Source organism: Thermobia domestica, chromosome 1, assembly GCF_964235325.1.
Source record: "Thermobia domestica chromosome 1, izTheDome1.hap1.1, whole genome shotgun sequence".
Lineage (NCBI taxonomy): Eukaryota > Metazoa > Arthropoda > Insecta > Zygentoma > Lepismatidae > Thermobia > Thermobia domestica.
The window spans coordinates 396,562,035-396,586,411 of NC_137454.1; the positions used below are offsets into that span (position 1 = coordinate 396,562,035).

Here is a 24,377-nt window from a genome sequence, read left to right on the forward strand (position 1 = left end):
TTTCCCGGATTTTCTCTGATTTCCAGTCTTTTTCCCTGAGCTTCCCTGACCTGCTCATGTTCCCTGATTTTTCCCTAACCAGTAGGAACCCTGTAGAAACAGGAGTAAACTCTTGTTTTATCTTGTCCGAATCGTGTTTCTCGCTGAATTCAATTCCAAGAACATCTTGCATTCAACATGTCTATCTCCGTTCCTTTATTGTCTGTTGAACTTTACTGTTCCTTTTCAGCACCGAGGCTATATGAGACGTGAACCTACAATTTAATGCGGAATTAAAGTAGCTGGAATGCGTTCAATTTTTTTTCTTTTTGTTCTCTCACTGGGAATCGAATCCGTACACCAAAGGCACACACGCTGGCTCCATTCATGTTAGCAGACAAAGAGATTATTGCTTTCCACTTTACTTCTTCGACATTCCATTTCAGTTTGGGAACTTTTGAGGATTACTCGCTATAATGAACGCCGATTAACAATATTTTATTGCGTATGCATTATAATCATTATCAAGCTTACAGTTGCCCGTTTTGAGTACTTGCAAATGAAATGAATTTTTTTGTTTTACGTCGCACGGTTATGCCGGTTAGGCTAAAGGAGACGGTGATGATGAGTAATGAATGAAATGGTGGAATGAAGAAAGTGGGAGGAAACGGGAGAACCCCGAGAAAACCCACGTACACGGTGTTTGTCCACTACAAAGTTCACTTGGCGGGGGCTGGAATCGAACCCGGGACCCCAAGCACCAGAGGTGAACGCTCTACCACTGAGCTACCCCTCCCCACCCAAAAACAAAAGGTATGGCATTTCAATAAATTTTATCAATAGTAAACGGTATTCAAACGAAACAATTACAAAACAATAATAAACTATAAAAAAAAAAAAAAATCACAAAAGAAACATATAAAAAAAAGAAAAAAAGCTGCTTTTGTAGTATAATCTCTTTGAGTAATGAATGGGTTGGGTCTAAATATAATACGAATATATGGGACTGAAACGTGATAACTAGAGACCGGATGCTAGGCAAAATGCCTATTCTTTAATATTAAAAATGATCAAAAATAACGTTTTAAAGTTTATGTGGGGGGTTATAGTTTCGATTTAAGCCAATTTTATTTTGCCTATTTCGACCTAAGCCTTAATTGGGAAAATATATAATTTATACAACATAAATAATATACACGTATATACGTATAATAAGTGTTTGTAAGTACAAGCAAGTGCTACGTTACAATGTACATACAGAGTGAACTTCACAGATGCGCACATACTTTGGAAGGTGATTAATGTCATCAAAAGAAGACAAAAAGTCCTCTTGCATTTTGTCGAATTCTGCGTCGTGTACGAGTGACAGTGGTGCCAACTTGTAATCGAAAATCAAATCTTGATAGTTGGAACGGAACAGATAGATGTGCACATACGTTGGGAGGTGATTCGTGACATGAAAAGAAGATAAAAAGTCCTGTTGCATATTGTCGAATTCCTCGTCGTGTACGAGTGACAGGGGTGCCAACTTGGAATCGAAAATCGTGCACATACTTCGACAGATGATTCGTGACATGTAAAGAAGACAAAAAGTTCTCTTGAATGTCAGGAAACACCTCCCGAAGTATGTGCACACTTTTATGTCTCGTTCCAATTGTCAGGATTCGATTTTCAATTCCAAGATGGCACCCCTGTCACTCGTATACGACACGGAATTCCACAACATGCAACAGGACTTTTCATCTTCTTTTGATATGCATCATGCAACAGGTCTTCTTTAGATATTACGAATCACCTCCTGAAGTATGTGCAGATCTTTTAGGTTCACCCAGTATGTATGGAATGCATAACAAGCTTCGTTTTTATGTGTACAATAAAAGAAGATATTAACAAACAAGTATGTTTCTATATTCTTTGAACATTATCTATGATCTGAATCTATTTTTTAAAATTTTAGTGCCTATTTGCCTGCCTATTTTACAGGTTTTTAGTGCTTAAACATCCGGTCTCGAGTGATAACCCACAAATGGGTGTTCATCAAGAGTTTACGAACACTTACACTTCTACGAACATTTTTCGTTTCTTGGATTAAACTTTTTGGCGGGGGGGGGGGGGGGGGAACCAGCTGGTTTAAACTAGCCAACCCTGATATGGAGTATTGGACTTTAGGGTTCAGAGACTTGTACATTACGGAAGTCAGAGAAGAAATATTTAAGAGAGCTTCGAAATGTGGTGTTGGAGGAAGATGAAGAAGATAAAATGGACAGAAAGAGTAAAAAACGAATATGCTTTAAAATGGATAGGAGAGAAGAGGGCGCTTCTAGCCAACATCCTTCATAGAAAGGCCAATTGGACTGGACACATCTTGCGAAGAAATTGTCTTCTTCATACTACCATAGAACGAAAGATGGAAGGAAAGTGAGGAATAGGAAAGAAGAAGAACACAACTGCTCGATGAATTGAAAAATATGTGAAAAATATTGGGAGTTAAAAGAGGAAGCTGAAAATCGAGAAATATAGAAGGAACATTTCCAGGCCCAAACTGAAAATTGAGGGGGGGGGGCGGGGAGAAATGGTCCCAGGACCTGGCAAAAGGAAAAATACTTAATATTTTCCTAATAAGATGAAAGTTTATTTAACAATTGGAGTAAGTATAACGCTAAAATATTTACTTAAAGAACGTAATAAATATTTCTTTATATTTTAAACTCATTTCCATGCTCCCTAGGAACAGGTTTTTGTAAATAACCATCTGCTATATTTTAAAAATAATCGGCTTACTGAGGTGCACCTAGTAATAGATTTGACAGAAAATACACACATTAAAGGTTTGTAAATCAATCAAAAAAATGTGAGGAAAATACCAGTAAGTGACATTCGCAACTTGTCAGTGCCAGAAGACTAGTCTCTGAAATATTTCAGAAAGCTGCTTATAACTATTTCCTCTTGTAAGGTGAGAGTGAATGCTTCACTATTTTTGATTCGACATGCCGAAATAAAAGCACCAATTCTGTCTTTTAGAAACAAGATTCGCATCTAGACACAACTTAAACACGCAAACCTATCAAATACACTTAAACAAATATATATCAACCGACAAATGAAATAAATTTGACGAAAAACGGATAATTGGGAAGTACAGTTTACTACTATAATTAATTACTCACTTTCTTTCCTGGAAGGACATCCACACCAATTTTATTATTCGTCACCAGATTCGTGCTTTTACATCTCCTATTGTAAGTTTTGTTTTCTTGAAAGAATAATTAGTGCAAAGTATTCACTGACTTAATTTCAATTTTTGATTGCTCTTGCTCTTGTATTTTGCGTCAATTCAATGCTTTTAAAAAACTCTATTCACATTAATAACTTATGCGGAATTCCACAATATGTCTTTAGTTTATACTCTCTGTGGCTATCTTTTAATTTACTTTTGGTTGTTGCAAACATTAATTTCACTGGCAGACTTAACACTTCACAAATTTGTGAATTTTACGACTAAGTAACTGAACAGTTATTTTGGCCTGTGCAGTTTGTCAATGGGATTTCTTCTGAAAACTAGTCCTGCACTTTTGTTGTTACCCGCTATGACTTTGTGAAATACTTTTCAATTGACAATTCAACTCCAAGTAAGGGCAATGTGTCTTGATCTAATTTTTGATCTAAGTAATGTAAATATCCTGTCCTGTTGAGATCCATTTAGATCCATTAATAACACTGCTAATCTTTTTAACGGCGAAGTTGTGTAAACTGAAAACAATCTGTCGTGGTGCTGTTAAAGAGTTCCATCAACATCAAATAAACAAATTGTTTTCTTCTTCGGAACCATCTTCTACCATGAAATTCTTGACCTTAAACCTTTACTTTCAAGGAACATTTTTTCTTCAGGAAATGTGAGTCAAGAAAAACGTATTACTTTTACAACATTAAGAACTCTGCAGTCAACACGAATATTACAGACGTCCACGTTGCATCATATTCACAGTTGAATGGTACTCTCCAATTTAGCTTCAAAATTAGTCAATGACAGGGTACATGACAGTGAAAGAATTGGATAATATATGTTTTCATCCGATTTTTAATTACTCATGTCAAATTCACTATTAATAGAGTAATGTGTTACATATAAAAAGTTGAACGTAAAATTGTTTACAATTATGCTGCTCTGTGTGATTGTGAATAGTGTTTTTATAAAAACTGAATTGGCAGGAAATACAGAGACAATTATTAAGAGCAATCAAAAATCGAAATTAAATCACTGAATACTTTGCACTAATAGTTCTCTCTCTCTATATATATATATATATATATATATAACTCACAACAGGAGATGTTACAGCAAGAATCCGGTGACACAGTAATAAAAATGACACGATGACGTTCCCAGAGAGGAAAGAGATATCCAATTAACGTAATAAACACAAACGCACAAAGTAAGTCACATAAGAATATGTGCACCACAGCTTCTAAGTAAATGGAGTGTAAAGTTATCATCATCATAATTTCTCTGAAGGTTATGGCTACGTCATGTCCAAAATACTAGCAATAAGAACAAAAATTATTTTACCATCTCCGTAATGAATTCAATGACAAGGTCTTCCAATAAATCGACGCTCTCTGTGTAAGGATTCTGATCATCTCCAAATCCAAACATCATGCACCGCAGCTCCTTCGAAAAAAGCCTTTTTCTTCCTGAAAGGGTTGATCCAAGAGGTGCCTCGGCCTCCTCCTCTTCAAACTAAAAATGAGAGGAAAACATCAACTACTGTAAGTAAATAAATGACAAAGATACTTTAACCCATATCTTTCCAAATTATTTTTTCTTGATTTTTTGTAGTTTTAGTCTATTTAGAGTCCAAGTAATATCAAGAAGGTGACAATTTATTTTTCTGAACGTTTACTTGTGCGCAGTAGACCGCTCCAAAAATGGGTGAGGTCACTGGAGGGTAGATGACTTGAAAACTACCAATAAAGGCTAGCTGCACTTTTAGTATATACTTACAAGCAAAAGAAAAAAAAGCGAATTTGAATTGTTTGTTTTACTTAGCACTTTGTGTCTTATAATTTATAAACTAGAGTAAACAAATATTAATAACATATCATTCAGAGGAAAAAAGCATATAGTTACACTGTTTTTCTACCTTTTAGTATTTGAACTTTGATCAGTATCATTTGCTTATTATATTAGGTCCTTTTATATTCAAAAACAATATACAAGGTGTTTCAAAACAACACCGACAACGTTTGAGAGATGATTCCTTACACCAAGATAAAACAAAAAGTATAGACCAACCTGGGTGCACAAATGCTTCCTATCCAAATATCCATGTTTTAGACTTCTGCAACATTTTTATAAAGGTAGTTGATGAGTACTTCAAATTATATGCGCGTAATCAAACAGGCTCTACAAAAATTGTTGCGCAAGTACCACAGGATTCTGAAACATGGATATTTGAATAGGGCACATACTAGTTACTGAGTGGTCTTGAACCGACTACGGTAAGTCTCATAGTTTTGGAGCTATAAACCTTTAAAGTTCATTTTATCATGTTTTCGGCAGCCTATAACTCCGAAAGGAAGCATTTGTGCACCCAGGTTGGTCTATACTTTTTGTCTTATCTTGGTGTCAGGAATCACCTCCCAAACGCTGTCGGTGTTGTTTTGAAACACCCTGTACTACGCCTCAATAATGGAACAGTAGGAACTGTATGCATAGTGGGAGTATAATCTGCAGAAGTGGTTTGTTTGTATAACTTTAACTGAAACTTGTAATCTGGGTGCAAATAGAAACATATTTACAATATTTGTTTCTTGTATCTGCATTACCCACGTGTACCTAGGAATTCTTGAAAAATACTTTCTAAGGCAATGACAGTGAATTTCCCGATAAATAACACAATTCTAACGGGTCTTTGTGCCGCAGTAGATCTAGTATTTTCAGACTGAAGAACGTGAATTTTTTGTCATTTATGAGGAAATTCATTATTATTACTAGAGCAACCCACATTATGCTTTATTTTTTGTTTAATTATGCTTTTTTTTTTCAAATTATGCTTTATTGTTAATTTCAATCATTGTTTTACATTAATCGTTTATAATATAGAATATTTACTATACATTAAATAATCTAAATATCTTGATCTATTTATTAATATTTTATGAAGCAATTCCTTTCATATTTAATGAACTTTCTACTTAATGCACACTGTAAAGAGAGATGCTCTGCTAGAATCTGTATTTTGTATCACTTGTGTGCACCTTAGAGGTGCATATATACATAAAGTATATAGAAAGGTGCATAAAAAGTACAGAAAGTGCTGAAGTTCGAGAGGTACACATAACAATATAGTGTGGAGTTCTTGTGTACTATTCATTGTTGGCAGAAAGTTTTCTTCTTTTCTTTTTTCCACATCAAAGGATTACACCGAAATATTTACAGAAATAAAAAAAAAAGCTTTTCATTGTTGCATTGTTATGTTCTCAATAATTTTGCATTGTAAATATTAAAAAGAAAATTAATATATTATATGTTAAACTTGCAGTTAAATAGAATTTCCAAGAATTATGCTATATATTTTAAATTATGCTTTATTTTCTAAAATTATGCTTTTAAAATTAGTTTCTTCTGGACTCTTAGACAACCACAACCATGTTCAAGGTACCAACCATATGTGTAAATTGCTATTATGCTTTTCATGCTTTTGAATTGCTCTAATCATTACCCTAGAAAATGCTCTTGAGAATTCTCCGGTGCATATTCACTGTAAAAGGACTTTAGAGTTTTGCATGTAAATACTGCGTCACGAAGTATGCCATAAAACCTGCAGTGTAAAAAGAGACAAACCAACTTGTACTAGGTAGCCACAAAAACATGAATTCCATTTAACCGAGTCATGACAGCAGCGCAATAAGGAGGGGGGGTTACCAGATCAGGTGCGTAAGCAATGGTAGGTATGTGCATAAACGAAAATGTCATTAAAAACACAAGCCTAGGCATCTTCTATATTAACAACTTTGTGTCCTCGAAAAAAAGTACCCTCCACTGCCGACTTTTGTCAATGGCATTTCAGATCATCAACAAGATATTCACATTTGAAAATGTTACTGTAACTCCATTTGTTTCTTTCCAATGCCTTTCTACATTTGTCACACTTTCTGTCCAATTTCAATAATCCTGCCCTTCCAGACAACATAAGAACCTGTCACATCCATCACACGCAACTAATATCTTTGAATGCTCATTCAAATACTAATTTCCTCATTACACCATAATGCCTGACGTCAGCATGCCTCCACTCAAAACAGTACTAACAGTACCTAGCTTCTAATACCTAAAAATACTATATTACAATCCTTCGTTAGAACGAATTTCATGAAAAGTAACCACCTTTTCCCTCCTATAAATTTTACTAATTTTTTACATTTCTGGATCTAATTTGCGGCACAAAGACTGTAATATTTCATCAGTTACTTCTGTTCATTAACGACGGAGGCTTCCCAGAATCAATACTATACCTAAGATAATTTGAGTCGATTTCATGGTGCATGAAACGAAAAGCATGCAGATTTACTTTTCGCACACCACTCGACATATTTGTTGAAAAATTATAATTCTTTCCTAATTTCCCTTTTATTGTCTTCTAAGTGATTTGCATGAAAATATCTCACTTGGTGTAGATAAAATTCAAGGCGGCCATCAGAAGTAATTGATGAAAAATTACAATTCTTTTACGATTTGTATAAATGACTTCCGGATACATGGCATAAAACTACAGTGCAAAACACACAACCGAACCTTTGCTAGGATGACCAGTAAAAAACATGAACCCAGCCGGGGCAAGGCGAGGTTGGTGGACCCGCGCGAAAACGCAGCGGTTCGTCTGAAGGGTGCAGGCGCGTCGGCGACGGTGGGTATCCACGTTAGCAAAGATAACAAACAAGTGGGTTTTGGCAATGATATGAGTTTCAATTGCACTTGTCATAGTAGTAGCACTTCTTCTAAACATACAATACAGCTTCTGTACACTGTGTAGAAATACACCGCCCGTAGAAAATAGTATTTAATACAGTCATCTTTCATATGCATTCACTTATTTTACCCGTCGTAATGATTTTACACTAGTAACCCTACTATTGTAAACCTAAAATCCAGCTGTATTACCTTATATTAAATTCTATCCCTTGCAGAAATTTTAGCAAGTTTTTACTTTTGTCATTTCATTCGATACAGTGATTTCCATCATTTGGTTTCGGTTTTGAGAACACATATGTTCTAGATTCGCTACCAGTATCGAGTCACACGATGACTTGCTGTTGATAGTTAGGTCAAGTGAAGTGAGGAACTGGTTTCTAGTTCCCTGTTCCGATGAACACTGTTGAATGAATTGTTCCGATGAACTAGTTCCCTGTGAATCGATTGATTGAACGATTCATTGAATGAATTAAAGTTAAAACTTGTCGAAATTTGTTCTTTCTAAAACGTCTCTTCATGCAGAGTATTGAATTTTACCTGTAAATCTTGCAAAATATGCTGTGTTAAAAGTAAACCATCACACAAAAAAGTAAGAAATATATGCATGGTCCCCTATAGAGGACAGTATGATAATTATTAGGAAGGTTCTAGAACACAGGTCCCCCTCATATAGGTTAGTAGCTAGGTTGGTTCCTCTCTGTACCAGTTTAATATTTAATTCACACAGTATTGCCGAGCAAGCGTTAATGAGTGAAGCCGGGTTATTATCGTTCAATGGGAGGGGGGACCTGTGTCCTAGAACCTTGCCATTTTTTACTACTTCCAGCGTGAACCTATCTTGTAAATCTGTGAACGTAAAATAGAGTGCAAAGTGCATATCGATGACCAACTAGCAGACTTTCGTCGTCATTATCTTCTGGCATCCGAAAACTTAACGCAAACCTTTAACTAAACAGAATCTTACCTGGTCAAAACTATCATCAACATTAGCCATTATTATAGTTATTACTTTCTTACAGCACCCGTATGTTTCCCTGCAGCTACACAGAAGTATATACTTCACTGTCAAAACAGCTGTTTGCACTAAAAAGCCACAGCATGCAAAGTTCCCTTCTTCTTCCTCTTCTTCTTTTAATTTTGAGCTTTAACAGGAAGACGATTGCTAGCCTCTTTCGTAGCGATTCACGTCAACACCACAGATTTTGTGCGTTCTAGTTTCTCCCTAGTCGGCATAACGGACATCTCTAGCGGGAGAGACACGTCCTCCCAAAACTTTTCTGTGGAAGGGCACACTGATTAAGGCTGAAAGTACTTATATGCAATGGTATCATTCATCTGATTCACTCTAACTGTTTGTTAAAATTATATGTCCTCCTCTAGATCCAGTACTTGCAAGAAATCTCCAGCAGTATTTTTGAATATCTAATAGGCCTATGGGTAAATCCATTTGAAGTGGTCCAGAAAAGGAATAAATCGTTGCTCGACAATTTTTAAAAAATCTGATTTTTTATGTACAGGTAGCTTATCATGTCGTTAGTTCAAAATAAGCATTACTTTAATTTTATTGGCTTTTGGTTTCGAGTGACAGCCATATTTGTTTTCGAAGATGTGCCATTTTGTGATATTGTAAGGGGTTACAGAATCTGAAATATCTCGGTCCCTAATTACCCTATCGATGTGAAACCAAAATCAAAATGTTTAGTAAGTTCTACACTTTAAGAGTGTATATTAGTTATTGTCATTCATAAGTTATGAATGGGTAAAATTAAAATATGAAAAAGTAGGTGATTGACGTTAAAAATCCCAACTTTGGCTCCTATTATTTTTAAGAAGGAAATTGGTCAGGAAGTTGAGCTTTACTGAATAAAGAGGACTGATATGGTTCTTATCACTCGCCAAGTTTCAACCCTTAGACGTGTCCCCCTTTGTTTCTAGAAATTATCAAAAATTCAGAAAAATGTGAAAAGTGCATATTTTACATCTATATATCTCTGGTGGGGGACCTGATAAAAATATACAATTCCTCCCCTTAACAGGTCTATATGATATTATTCTATATCCAAAATTAGGAGTTTCAGATTAGACTATAAGTACCTTTTTATGAACACAAAGTTACACCTATAAATAAACATAGGCAAAAGTACGGATAAACGGAGTTTACTGTATATCCATCATAAATCGGTTGGCAATGGATGAATAGTAGTAATGGCGTTACTTTAGGAAACTTTTTGGCCCCTGGGTCCCTGCCTCAGGACCCATGGTCCCTGGCCCGGGGTCAATGACCTAGGGGTACCATGGCCCACCCCTAAAATTTGGCAGGGGTACATAGGACCACCTCCAGGACCCATGGTCCCTGGCCCGGGTCAATGACCTAGGGGTACTTAGGACCACCCCCTCTAGAATTTGGCAGGGGTACATAGGACCACCCCCCTTAAATTTTGGAAATTGCAAAATCTAAAAATTTGGTATGGTAGCCTAGGACCATAGTATGTACCTCTATCAGTATTGGGTGTCTATGTCGTTCCCTTTCATGGGTAAAAAATTGCCAAAAATTTAAATTTCGGGGGTTTTTGACATAATTTATCCCCTTTGATGAGGTATTATTATCCTATATGATTATATGGTCGTATACAGGGGTTTATTACCTTTCATAAAACATGGCTATATTGGTGTACACCTTTAAAAATTTGGGAGGTGTACCTTGGACCACCCTTAAATTTTGGAAATTGCCCAATTTAAACATTTGGTACAATAGTATAGAACCCAAGTATGTATTACTATAAATTTGGGTGGTTCACCTCGTTTCTTTTTAGGGGTACAAAAATTGCCAAAAATATAAACGTAAGCAATACGTTGTACCATGTGTTTGGTTTGACCTAATTTATCTCCTTGGATGTGGTCCTATTACCTTATATAGTTATATGGTCATGTATAGGGGTCCATTACCTATTATTAAGACATAGGTACATTTGTGCACCCCTGGAGGGGTAAAAAAAATGCCAAAATATAAACGTAAGCAGTACGTTGTACCACGTGTTTGGGTTTTGGCCCAATTTATCCCCTTTGATGTGGTCTTATTATCTTATATGGTTATATGGTCATGTATATAGGTTCATTTCCTATCATAAGACATAGGTACATTTGTGCACCCCCGGGAGGGGTATCTTGGCCCACCCCTTAAGTTTTAGAAACTGCCAAATTTAAACATTTGGTATTATAGTATAGGATCCTAATATGTATCATGATAAATTTGGGTGGTCCACCTCGTTCCCCTTTAGAGGGCATTTTGTTCCGCTTTAGGGGTGAACATGAATACAGTGGTCCACCTCGTTCCCTTTTAGAGGGCCATTTTTTGTTCCGCTTCAGGGGTGAACATGGATACCTTGCAATCGTCCCGAGTTCGATTCTTGGTGCTAGTTTAGGAAATGTTGAATTTAATTTCCCCGCGAAAACGATAGTGATGAGAAATGGGGGAAAACATGAACTTCCTTGACTGAGGATTGAAGCATGGACCTCACACATTAGTGACAAACGCTAAGCGACCGTGCCCCATTGAGAAGTTCAGTTTGTTGATTACTATGCAATGGTCCCGAGTTAGATTCTTGGTGCTAGTTTTAGGAAATGTTAACGTTCCCTTGAAACGATGAAATGAGAAAACATCATAAACTTACTTGATTGCGGATTGAAGCAGAGACCTCACACATCAGAAAAAAAAAACGCTGAGCCACCATGCCAACTTCTGTGCGAGCAGTTTTGCGTATGAAAAAGAACATGATCAGATTATGTTACATTACACATTTCTGCTCGCATAGAAGTTTGTTATTGTGAAATTGCAGCATGTGCTTTTACGAAGAGTACTACATCAGCATTTTTTTCTCAGCTGACGGACTTTTAAAGCTCAACTTTACATTTATGTCAAAGACAGTTTCGTAACATATCGATGAGTGTTACATTTTTTCAATCAAGTTTAAGGAAAATGAATCACATTTTAGATGTGGTAATTTGAATGTCGTAAGAAACAAACGAGTCAACGGTATGATGTCATGATCAAAATTGCGATACTAGATGTCGTAACAATTGATGTGTAAGGAGAAAAAACGTGAATAATGTCACAACCAATCAGATTGCTTCTTACACCACGTTTCGACTTATGATACATGATGAAAGCTGTGTTTTCATTGGTTCTCCGTGATGTCATTTATTATTTTCCTCGTTTCTGATTGGCTGATAGTGTTGTCACTTTATAGTTGAACCCGTTTCAGACCTAAATAAATTTCTTAATTTCATTTTTGAAGTTCTACTTCCACAAAGATCTTGAATGAACGTAGGTGTACCTCTAGTGACAGCGTGACTTTACTCCGTTCCTTGAATTTGAGGTAAGTATCAACCGCGTTTTCTTAATATCAATGGAATGCTTTTAAAATGTGGATAATATTGTTATCATTGTTTTTTATTTTAGCATGAATTATTTAGCAAATGGAAGAATAACCCTCACTTACTTGACCGGGGATCCCGCACATTAGAAGTAGGCGCGAGAAATTTGTTGATTTTGGTTTAGCGTCCTTTCAGTAGTGGGGTGCTAGGAATACAGCTTAATGTTGAATTTGAGCGCATACTGGGTGTTGGACCGGGCCACATCCACACATTAGAAGTAAGCACGAGAAATTTGTTGATTTTGGTTTAGCGTCCCTTCAGTAGTGGGGCTAGGAATACAGCTTAATGTTGAATCTGATCGCATACTGGGTGTTGAACCCGGGCCAGATGTGCGTAACGCTAACCACTTAGCTCAGTTTCTGAAAGTTACGATTAACGTAAACAAAGAAACTACGCACGATTTTGTTCCCTACAACGTGAGACGTGGACCTACAGTTTAATGTGGGATCTGATCTCCCGCCGAGAAACGAATTCGAGTCTTTCTTGTCTTAGCTCGAGAAAAGCAAGCACATGAGATTTTGTTTTTCGTTTCATGTTCGTCATACGTTTTAAAGTTCAGTGTCAGAGGAAAAATGCTTACTACAATGATTCTCTCAGCACAGTTAGAAAAACAATTTCATTCATTCTTTTTATCACTACAGAAAGTTAGGTCAGTTACATGTTGGTCCCGGGTTTGATTTCCAGTATGACGACAATAAAAATTTTTTAACAGTAGAACTATTTGAGATATGATAATTCTTTTAGGATTGATCGTGTAGTCATTTTGATAACGTAGTGATATCTGAATTCAATTTTAATTCGTGCTTTTTTTTCGTTTTAGATATTTGTTTTCTTTGCCTATTCCTTTTTGTTTTACCTTACCTTTTTCCTATTTGAATATGGCTACTTCTGGCTTTACTGTCTTGCGAGAAATCAATAGACATTATCGGCGTTTTAATCTTGAAGGACGAATGCTGGAAATTCAAATTAATGCTCCGACTAGTGACACCGATATTGTTGAATGGGTTCAGGCCTCCTTTCAACAGATGTTGGATTATTTATTGGAAAATGTCGACGAATTATCGATGGTTGGATTGTCGATTTTATCTCATGATGAGAAGAACAAACCGTTTTATTTATCTTTTCGGCGTGCAAGTAATTTGACACTGGAGACTTTATGGGCTTCCTTTGATCGCATCCTTCAAAGTAACGATAGTTTTCTCATGAACGAACCGTTCATTGTCCATTTTCATCATGTGGATGTGCCCCGTGGATTTGGATTGGTGCGTCGAGGTCTTTTATCAAACGACGAGTTACTAAAACGCAAGAAAGGCATTTTACGAGTGAAAAACACCGACAAAAATTGCTTGGCTTATGCGATTGTGATTGCTATTGGCCTAAAGAAATATAAGGATACAAATAAAAAAGTTTACGATCAATATCGCAAACAGTGCAAGTGTGTTGTTTTCCCAGCCGTACATGAACTTTTGTCTCGATCCTCAGTGAATTTAGAGCATGGGGGATCTGTGGAAGAATTGCGACAATTGCAACGTTACTTGACAAATTATAAACTTACCGTATACACCAGCTTTTCCGGAGAGGATATTCTGTATGAAGGGCCTGGTGGCGAAGACAAGATTCCAATCAATTTAATGTGCATCAATTCTCATTATGACATCATCACGTCATTAACAGCCGTTTTTTCTACTGTGTATTATTGCGTTGCATGCCACAAAAAATATGATCATCTTAATAGACACGTTAAGAACTGTTCGGCCATGTGTGAAAAATGTTTGCAGAAACCGCCATGCAGTAAGACCAATACGGAGAAGCAGTGCCTAGAATGCAATCGTGAATTTTATGGTGAAATATGTTATACAAATCATCTGACTGTACCATACCATAAGGGCCAGCCAATATGCAAGATGGTGAAACAGTGTGCCAAATGTCTACGCATTTATTCGTTTGTCCATACAGGGGAAAGACAACATCATTGTACAGATTATTTTTGTAATGTGTGCCATAAACACGTTACGTCTACTCACCAATGCTACATGAAGCCTGATACAACTCAATTAAAACCTGGAGTTCCATCAGTGTTACATGCCAAGAAGGCTATGATTGTTTTCTATGATATCGAAGCCACACAGGATACTTTCTTCGATGAAGACACGTTCATTCATAAGCCCAATTTACTGGTGGCCCAACAAGTATGTTACAACTGTGTTCAAGATGAAGATATACATCATCCGTGTGAAGTTTGTGGACAGCGGGAACATATTTTTCAAGATGATCCGATCAATGCCTTTCTTGCGTATTTACGTCAACCACGACCCAACATCAAACTTATTGTATCTTTGGCACATAACTTTAAGGGATATGATGGTCATTTTATTCTTAAATCTTTAGTGGAAGAACATGAATTGAAACCTACCTTGATCTTGAACGGAGCAAAAATTTTAAGCATGAAAGTGAATCACTTATCGTTTATTGACTCCTTAAATTTCATGCCAATGGCTTTAAGTAAATTATCCAAGGCATTTCATTTACCAGCGACCAAAGGATATTTTCCACACTTTTTTAATACTGCTGCAAATCAAGCGTATGTGGGAAAATTACCGGACATCCATTATTATGGTGCAGATGAAATGAAAGTGGATGAACGAGAAAAATTCATGACATGGTATAACGAACACCAGAACGATACGTTTATTTTCCAAGAAGAATTGGTGAACTATTGTGTCCAGGACGTCAACGTACTTCGAATGGCTTGTATATCTTTCATGACCACTTTTGAACAAGAAACTCACCTCAATCCTTTCCTGGAGGCTATCACTTTGGCGAGTGCGTGCAATTTAGTATTTCGACGAAATTTCTTAAAACCAAATACTATTAGCATTCTCCCTGCACGAGGATATCGTCACAGAAACAATCAGTCACGGATTGCTTTACAGTGGCTTGCCTACATGGAAGAAAAAGAGGGCCATCCAATTCTACATGCGGCAAAAGGGAAAGAAGTTTATGTTGCTGGTTTTCATCTGGACGGCTACTACCAAGATCCCGACACTAAAGAGGAACACGTGTATGAGCATGCCGGCTGTTTTTATCATGGCTATCCTCTATGTGTCCCTACAGGCCGTGATCAGCCCATTTATGAGAACTCCGAAGAAATGATGAACTATCGCTACGAGAGAACACAGCGTAAAATCAAATTATTACGATCCATGGGATATAAAGTACATGAAATGTGGGAATGTGAATTTCGTCAAGTGTTAAAATCCAATCCAGCATTGGCCTCTTCTTTAAGCACACATCCTTATACTAATAAGACACCATTAAATCCAAGAGACAGCTTCTATGGTGGCCGTGTTAATGCCATTAAATTGTATCACGTCGCAAATGAAAATGAAGGCGAAGAAATAAAATTCTTGGATATCGTTTCCCTGTATCCTTATGTGAATAAATGTGGACGGTATCCAATAGGGCATCCACGAATATATCTACAGGGAGATCCAGAAATGCCCGACATTCAAACTGTCAACGGATTAGTCAAGTTGAAGATTTTGCCTAGCAGAAATGTGTTTCATCCAGTACTGCCATTTCGCTCAAATAAGAAGTTGTTGTTTCCACTTTGTGCTGCCTGTGCCACAGCATTAAATCAAGATTCTGAATGTACACATTCGGACAGTGAACGAAGTCTAACAGGAACGTGGGTGTCCTATGAAATTCAAAAAGCCATTGAACTTGGGTATCAAGTCATTGAAATTTACGAAATTTGGGATTACGACATCACTGTATATGATCCAGAAACCAAGACTGGCGGATTATTCAGCGAATACATTAACACATTTTTGAAATCTAAGCTGGAAGCTTCTGGATGGCCTGCCAATTGCGTCACCGAAGAAGAAAAGCAGCAGTATATTCAAGTGGTACAACAACGTGAAGGCATAACTTTGGATGCAGCAAATATAATGACAAATTCAGCACGTCGTAGTCTTGCAAAACTCTGTTTGAATGCCTTCTGGGGACGACTCGCTATAAGAGACAATTTCAGCCAAACGACCATCATTAACGATCCCAAAGAACTGTATCAGAAATTAACTGCTCCAGACATAAAAGTCAACCAAATTTTACCTGTTAATGATTCGATGTTATACCTTTATTGGCAGTATGAAGATGATGTTCCAGTACAAAATCACAATGTTAATGTTGTCCTTGGAGCATTTACAACGTGTCAAGCTCGTCTGGAACTCTACAAATATTTAGAATTGCTGCAAGAAAGAGTACTATATTTCGATACAGATTCCGTGATATTCACGCAGCGACCATCACAGCCCACAATAGAACCAGAAGTATTTCTTGGTTCAATGTCAAATGAACTGGAATCAATTGGACCAAAAGCATACATTAAAAAATTCGTGTCTGGTGGCCCAAAACAGTACGCCTTGGAAATCTACAACCCCGACACGAAATCAACCAGTTATGTATGCAAAATTCGTGGGTTTACACTCAATTATACTGCAAGTCAAAAGTTAAATTTTAATAGTCTGGAGCAAATGATCATAAATCAATCGAGTGAAAAAATCTCCATTAGCACGCCGCACAAAATTTACAGAACCCACGATCATCATCTTGTCACAAAACCTGAAGAAAAGAAGTACAGTTTCAACTATAAAAAACGCCGATTAATACCAGACACATACGAGACATTGCCCTATGGGTATAAAAAAGCCAGAACAGAATAACAGCCATATTTTCCCCTAATCCCACCAACATCACCTCCCAAAGAAGGGGCAAAGAATCAACGCAACACGGGACATGCTTCAACGATGCACGAACGGAGACAAAACTCAGATGACATCACCTTGCAGAAACCCGTGAAGAAAAAAAAAAAGGAATTCAGGTACGTCACATTTGCTTTTCTTTTTCTCACCTCACTCTCTCTTGATCAGTTAGTTCGATGTTAATAATCTGTTTTTCTTCTTTCACAGGAAACAAAATAAATATTACTGTGTATATTCATATGTTTTATTTTCTCTTTACAGAATTTGTACCCGTCACGGACACGTCTTCCTTTGAAGAAAAAGAAATTCTGTATTCTATTTCACATGCTAAAATAAAGGAACAGAAACATGATTCTGTGTTTTATTTCACATCCTAAAATCAAATTCTTTTTCCTGTACTGCGATTTCAATTTCTTTTTTTCTGAATCAGTTTACCGATAAAATAAATCAATGTTTTGCGGAAAAGAAATCAAACTAAATTTTTGTTTCAGAAAATTTTTTGTGTACGAAAAAAAACTGATTCAGAAAATTTTTTGTGTACGAAAAAAAAAATGTTTTCAGAAAAATTTTTTGTGTACGAAAACAAAATTCTGTTTCAGAAATTTTTTTGTGTACAAAACAAAAACTGTTTCAGAAAATTTTTTATGTACAAACAAAATTCTGTTTCAGAAAAAATTTTTTATGTACAAACAAAATTCTGTTTCAGAAAAATTTTTGTGTGCAAAACAAAAATCAGTTTTTGTCACGAAACTGCTCCGACTAAATGAATCGATTCATTCTGATAGTGTTGGCAACACTGGAAAAATTTCGGTAAGTATCGCTCAGACCCTGAGTTACAGCGAACACAACTAGATTCGAACCAGCAACCTTAAATGTCTGATTCATCTCTAAATACAGCCAACTAAACAATAAGATTATGTGTATACGTCAATGCTTTGCACTGAGTCAACAAGGTTTTCTTCAAGGTCAAAAATCGCACACGAAGTAAAAAGATGACAACACAGATCTTCTATCTTTCTATATGAAACATAAACCTAGTGTAAACTGCTCGCACTGAAATGTGTAATGTAACATAATCAGCTCGTCTTCTTTTCATACGCGAAACTGTTCGCACTGAATGGAGTACGGCGGCTCAGCGCTTCAATCCACAACGAAGTAAGTTCATGTTTCCTCCTATCATTTTTTCATCATCGTTTCAAGGGGACGTTAAACTCAACATTTCTTAAACTAACACAAAAAAATCGAACTCGGGACCATGACATAGTAATCAACAAACTGAACTTCTAAATGGGCCATGGTGACTCAGCTCTTATTTCTGATGTGTGAGGTCTCTGCTTCAATCCGCAAGCAAGTAAGTTTATGATGTTTTCTCATTTCATCGTTTCAAGGGAACGTTAACATTTCCTGAAACTAGCACCAAGAATCTAACTCGGGACCATTGCATAGTAATCAACACACTGAACTTCTCAATGGGGCACGGTCGCTTAGCGTTTGTCACTAATGTGTGAGGTCCATGCTTCAATCCTCAGTCAAGGAAGTTCATGTTTTCCCCCATTTCTCATCACCATCGTTTTCGCGGGGAAATTAAATTCAACATTTCCTAAACTAGCACCAAGAATCGAACTCGGGACGATTGCAAGGTATCCATGTTCACCCCTGAAGCGGAACAAAAAATGGCCCTCTAAAAGGGAACGAGGTGGACCACTGTATTCATGTTCACCCCTAAAGCGGAACAAAATGCCCTCTAAAGGGGAACGAGGTGGACCACCCAAATTTATCATGATACATATTAGGATCCTATACTATAATACCAAATGTTTAAATTTGGCAGTTTCTAAAACTTAAGGGGTGGGCCAAGATACCCCTCCCGGGGGTGCACAAATGTACCTATGTCTTATGATAGGAAATGAACCTATATACATGACCATATAACCATATAAGATAATAAGACCACATCAAAGGGGATAAATTGGGCCAAAACCCAAACACGTGGTACAACGTACTGCTTACGTTTATATTTTGGCATTTTTTTTACCCCTCCAGGGGTGCACAAATGTACCTATGTCTTAATAATAGGTAATGGTCCCCTATACATGACCATATAACTATATAAGGTAATAGGACCACATCCAAGGAGATAAATTAGGTCAAACCAAACACATGGTACAACGTATTGCTTACGTTTATATTTTTGGCAATTTTTGTACCCCTAAAAAGAAACGAGGTGAACCACCCGAATTTATAGTAATACATACTTGGGTTCTATACTATTGTACCAAATGTTTAAATTGGGCAATTTCCAAAATTTAAGGGTGGTCCAAGGTACACCTCCCAAATTTTTAAAGGTGTACACCAATATAGCCATGTCTTTGAAAGGTAATAAACCCCTGTATACGACCATATAATCATATAGGATAATAATACCTCATCAAAGGGGATAAATTATGTCAAAAACCCCCGAAATTTAAATTTTTGGCAATTTTTTACCCATGAAAGGGAACGACATAGACACCCAATACTGATAGAGGTACATACTATGGTCCTAGGCTACCATACCAAATTTTTAGATTTTGCAATTTCCAAAATTTAAGGGGGGTGGTCCTATGTACCCCTGCCAAATTCTAGAGGGGGTGGTCCTAAGTACCCCTAGGTCATTGACCCGGGCCAGGGACCATGGGTCCTGGAGGTGGTCCTATGTACCCCTGCCAAATTTTAGGGGTGGGCCATGGTACCCCTAGGTCATTGACCCCGGGCCAGGGACCATGGGTCCTGAGGCAGGGACCCAGGGGCCAAAAAGTTTCCTAAAGTAACGCCATTACTACTTGAATAATGCATAGAGTGGTTAAGCACAACATACAAGAACAATATTGGCTCTTAGGTAACATTTAAACAGTCTCTTCCACAAAAAGTTTGGATATTTGATCAGACAACTGCGGAGTGATAGTATGACACCGATCCGTTGCTGTTGTAAGCTTATTGGGTGTAAGCTTTCGTAAAATGTTCTTGAAAGGTACCCATGTCTTGTCGTCTCTTGAAATTTTGAATGAAGTTCATGGTCCTGGGGGTTCGTAAAAATGCACTTTCACGTCATCATGTTCGATACTCACATCTTTAACAATTCCAATGTACCACTTTTCTTTAAAGATATATGCAACTGTGTCACCTATTTGGAGGCAGTTCAAGGACGCTTTTCTCACATTTACTTCCTGAAAGTCAGTAGAAACTGAAGGCCTGATTCAACATTATTGTTTTCGATTTTGCTTTTTTCTTGTACTATAAAGATTTTTGTGTAGCATGTAGCACATAATGATTTTCCAGGAATCAGATCTACTGCATAATTATTGTCCTTTAGTAAATGTGCACTCAAAATTTCTGAAAGTCATTTTGTTATAGTTTTTATTTATGGAGTTTTAGAGGGTTGCAACACGAATTACCAAAAAGATGATGATACTTTCGAGAAAACTTCACTTCATGGTAGTTGCATATGTTTGCAATGCTACTGCTTGTTCGCATTAGCAGAAGATTCCTCTTCTCTTCACTGAAGTCACTAAGGGACGTAATGCATTTTGCTACCGGTCCATATACACATTTATGACATTCTTCACCAATACATTTGCCTACATCACATTCCATTTTCTTCACTAATTTGATGCAGTATTGATACACAGATCTGCAGAAACACAATCGTCGTGTTGCGCTGTAATCATCTGAGTGAAGCACTGTTAGTGAATTCCTATCTGATGATGTTTGAACACGATTGTGCATGTTGGAACTAGGGCTGTTCCGATAATCGAGTAATCGATAACAATTTGATAAAATTTCAAAACCGTTTCATCGATAAAGAATTTTAATTTTATCGAATTATCGAACTTTTGAGACTCCCGAAATGTTTGAGACTCCAAATGATTGAGACTCCCGAAATGTTCGAGACTCTCCAAAGGATCGAGACCCCCGAAATGTTCGGGATTCTCGAAGTGTTCGAGGCACTCGAAATGTAAGAAACATTAGACAACTTCGAGACACTCGAACTGTTCGAGAATCTCGAATTGTTTGAAAGCAGCAAATACAGAAATATATTAATATGATCGCATTTGTCGAGTCGCTTGAATATTCAGAAAAGTTCGGGAGTGTTCATTTTAAAACTTCTTTCCTTAGCAATGTAGTGAAGGAAAAGTTTTTTCCCCACAGATCTGTACAAGGTTTAAGCAGTCTGTCAGAAGAGAGAAAGAGAAAACATGCATCACCCGAAAGGAATTGGAATCCAAGACAACATTAGTCTACTAATAGTCACTTTGCCGATTGCCCCAATAACGGGGCAGGCAGAAAAATAATTTTACATATGATTTCGACAAATACAACTTTGCAATAACTTATCAGATAAAAAAAAAGCTGTTTGACTAGTTTGGCTGCAAGAAGAAAACATTGGAAAGGTGAAGGAACCGAACTGTTCATCACTACTTTTGATAATACCCGAAACTTCGATAATACTCGAAATGTTGATAATACCCGAAACTTCGATAATACTCGAAATGTCGATAATACCCGAAACTTCGATAATACTCGAAATGTTGATAATACCCGAAACTTTGATAATACTCGAAATGTCGATAATACCCGAAACTTCGATAATACTCGAAATTTCGATAATACCCGAAACATCGATAATTTCAAATATTCGAACGGTTTCGAGTAACCGATGACAACTCGATAAATTTTCACTCCCGAAGTTCGATAGGTCTTAAGCCTTATCGAACACCCCTAGTTGGAACAAGAACTCTGCTGAATTGTGTTTTCAGTACATTTGTTCTGTTTGCTTATTAACAGGATAACACTTGTTCTTTTATGTTGTGCTTAATCACTCTATGCATTATTCATTCATTGCCAACCGATTTATGATGGATATACAGTAAACTCCGTTTATCCGTACTTTTGCCTATGTTTATTTATAGGTATAAATTTGTGTTCATAATAAAGGTACTTATAGTCTAATCTGAAACTCCTAATTTTGGATATAGAATAATATCATGTAGACCTGTTAAGGGGAGGAATTGTATATTTTTATCAGATCCCCCACCAGAGATATATACATATAAAATATGCACTTTTCACATTTTTCTGAATTTTTGATAATTTCTAGAAACAAAGGGGGACACGTCTAAGGGTTGAAACTTGGCGAGTGATAAGAACCATATCAGTCCTCTTTATTCAGTAAAGCTCAACTTCCTGACCAATTTCCTTCTTAAAAATAATAGGAGCCAAAGTTGGGATTTTTAACGTCAATCACCTACTTTTTCAAATTTTAATTTTACCCATTCATAATTTATGAATGACAATAACTAATATACGCCCTTAAAACGCAGAACTTACTGAACATTTTGGTTTTGGTTTCACACCGATAGGGTAATTAGGGGCTGAGATATTTCAGATTCTGTAATCCCTTACAACATCACAAAATGGCACATCTTCGAAAACAAATATGGCTGCCACTCGAAACCGAAAGCCAATAAAATTAAAATCATGCTAATTTTGAACTAATGACATGTTAAGGTAACAACACACAAAAAATCAGAATTTTTAAAAATTGTCGAGCAACATGCATTGGACCACTTGATATGGATTTACCCCTATATATTTTTCATTTCCAATTTTTAAAACCTACTTCACTTTGAGACATGATATTTTCTACGGCATCTTATCGATGGAAATGTGATTCTTTTGATTTGCAATCTCACTGCCAGTTCGTGATGTGTTTATTTTCCTATCAGATCAGCAAATTTTGTGTTACATTGACTAGAAGATTCATACATTGAATAAGTGAGGTTTAATGGGGACATAGCACGAGGCTATTTGTCCCCGGGACTTAGAAAGATACGAAATAAGATCCATATTTTTACGTTCGGCGAATTAATAGTATGACCTCTTATTAGAATCTACTATTATTATTATAAACTGTATTAGATCATTAAAATACTATAATATTATACTTACTATTAAATCAGCTTCTATATCAGCCGGCCCGCAGGCCATATGCGGCCCGCCTAACCCTGTGTTCCGGCCCGCTGGTCAGTTATTGAAAACAATAATTATTATATTTTTTCTTTTTTACAAAACCTGTTAAGAGTGAACTGGAAATTTTCCATCGATCACACAGTGCGAAACGTGGTAATGCCCTGAAGACAAGCACTTGGCAAGCGCAGGTACTTGAGGTAAATTTCCCTCGGTATAAGGATTGCTAGATGTACCGACAAAGTTCTAAATACATTATTCTGCTCCTCTTTAGTGAGCAAATACAGTATTTGGTTACCCGTGTAACAGTTGTTTTGTGTTATTGTTATGTAAATTACAATGAACATGTTCCATCATTTAATACTATGTTACTCAATTGTCGTAAAAATGATATACCTACAGTGAGGCCCGTGACGCCATTTAGTGCTCTGTGATTGGCCCGCTCACTGTTCCAAGTTGCACACCCCTGGTCTATACTAATCATAGAGCCGGTTGTTGAATGAAATGAATGCCACCACTGCTTATGTAATAAATGTCTTAACTTGTTACGTATAATACTAGTATTACATTGTTTTCCTACTTCTATGAAAGTTGTCTTCTGAGTACCGTGGTATGGTGGAAGGAAGAAATAGAAATAAAGAAAGATTTCAATTAATGGATAGTATTGAACCACATAATTGCAATATCAAGATGAGATTATGTAAGCTACCTACCGATCTTTGCGTATGGAAAGTTCCAAATTTATAGCACAGTATAGTAGAAAATTGTTATGAATGTCAATGCAAGAGTAAACGTAAAAGTTGTCAAACCACAATCTTGTGCTGGAGTCCAGCTGGGAAATACAGCAGGGAAGGAAAGTGAGACAACAAGTTAGATACTGGAAATTTAAGTATGGAAAAGTGAAAACAGATTTGTTTGAAGTTTCGAAGAGCAGTACAGCTCACAGATGACGAGAAGAACCCTAAAACAGGGACAGCGGGGAAAGGTCAACGACACGGTCAAGTCCATTTTCGGTTTTTGTGGTGTGGTCTATACTTAGATGTCGTCTGCTACTCCGGGCAGTTATCTGTGTGCTATTCCGTGGTGTCATTTGAAACCCACGTGTGAAAAGTGGGCGAGCCCATACCTACGTCACACTACTTCTGCTAGGGTTCTTCTCGTCATCTGTGAGCTGTATATAGGACCTAAGGGGAGAGAAGCTACATACATGAACTAACTTACTG

General features: G+C 36.8%; 1 protein-coding gene across 1 annotated transcript in view; it reads right to left on the reverse strand.

Annotated features, from left to right (window-relative positions):
- The window catches only part of Taf13 (TATA-box binding protein associated factor 13), a 21,845-nt gene extending 12,773 nt beyond the window's left edge, over positions 1 to 9,072 (reverse strand). Inside the window, exons 1-2 of the mRNA XM_081732760.1 lie at positions 8,916 to 9,072; positions 4,547 to 4,717 (exon numbers count right to left, since the gene is read on the reverse strand). Of these exons, the coding sequence (XP_081588886.1) occupies positions 4,547 to 4,717; positions 8,916 to 8,945 (201 nt within the window). The 5' untranslated portion in view covers positions 8,946 to 9,072. The remainder of the gene's footprint in view (positions 1 to 4,546; positions 4,718 to 8,915) is intronic.
- Between the last annotated feature and the right edge of the window lie 15,305 nt (positions 9,073 to 24,377).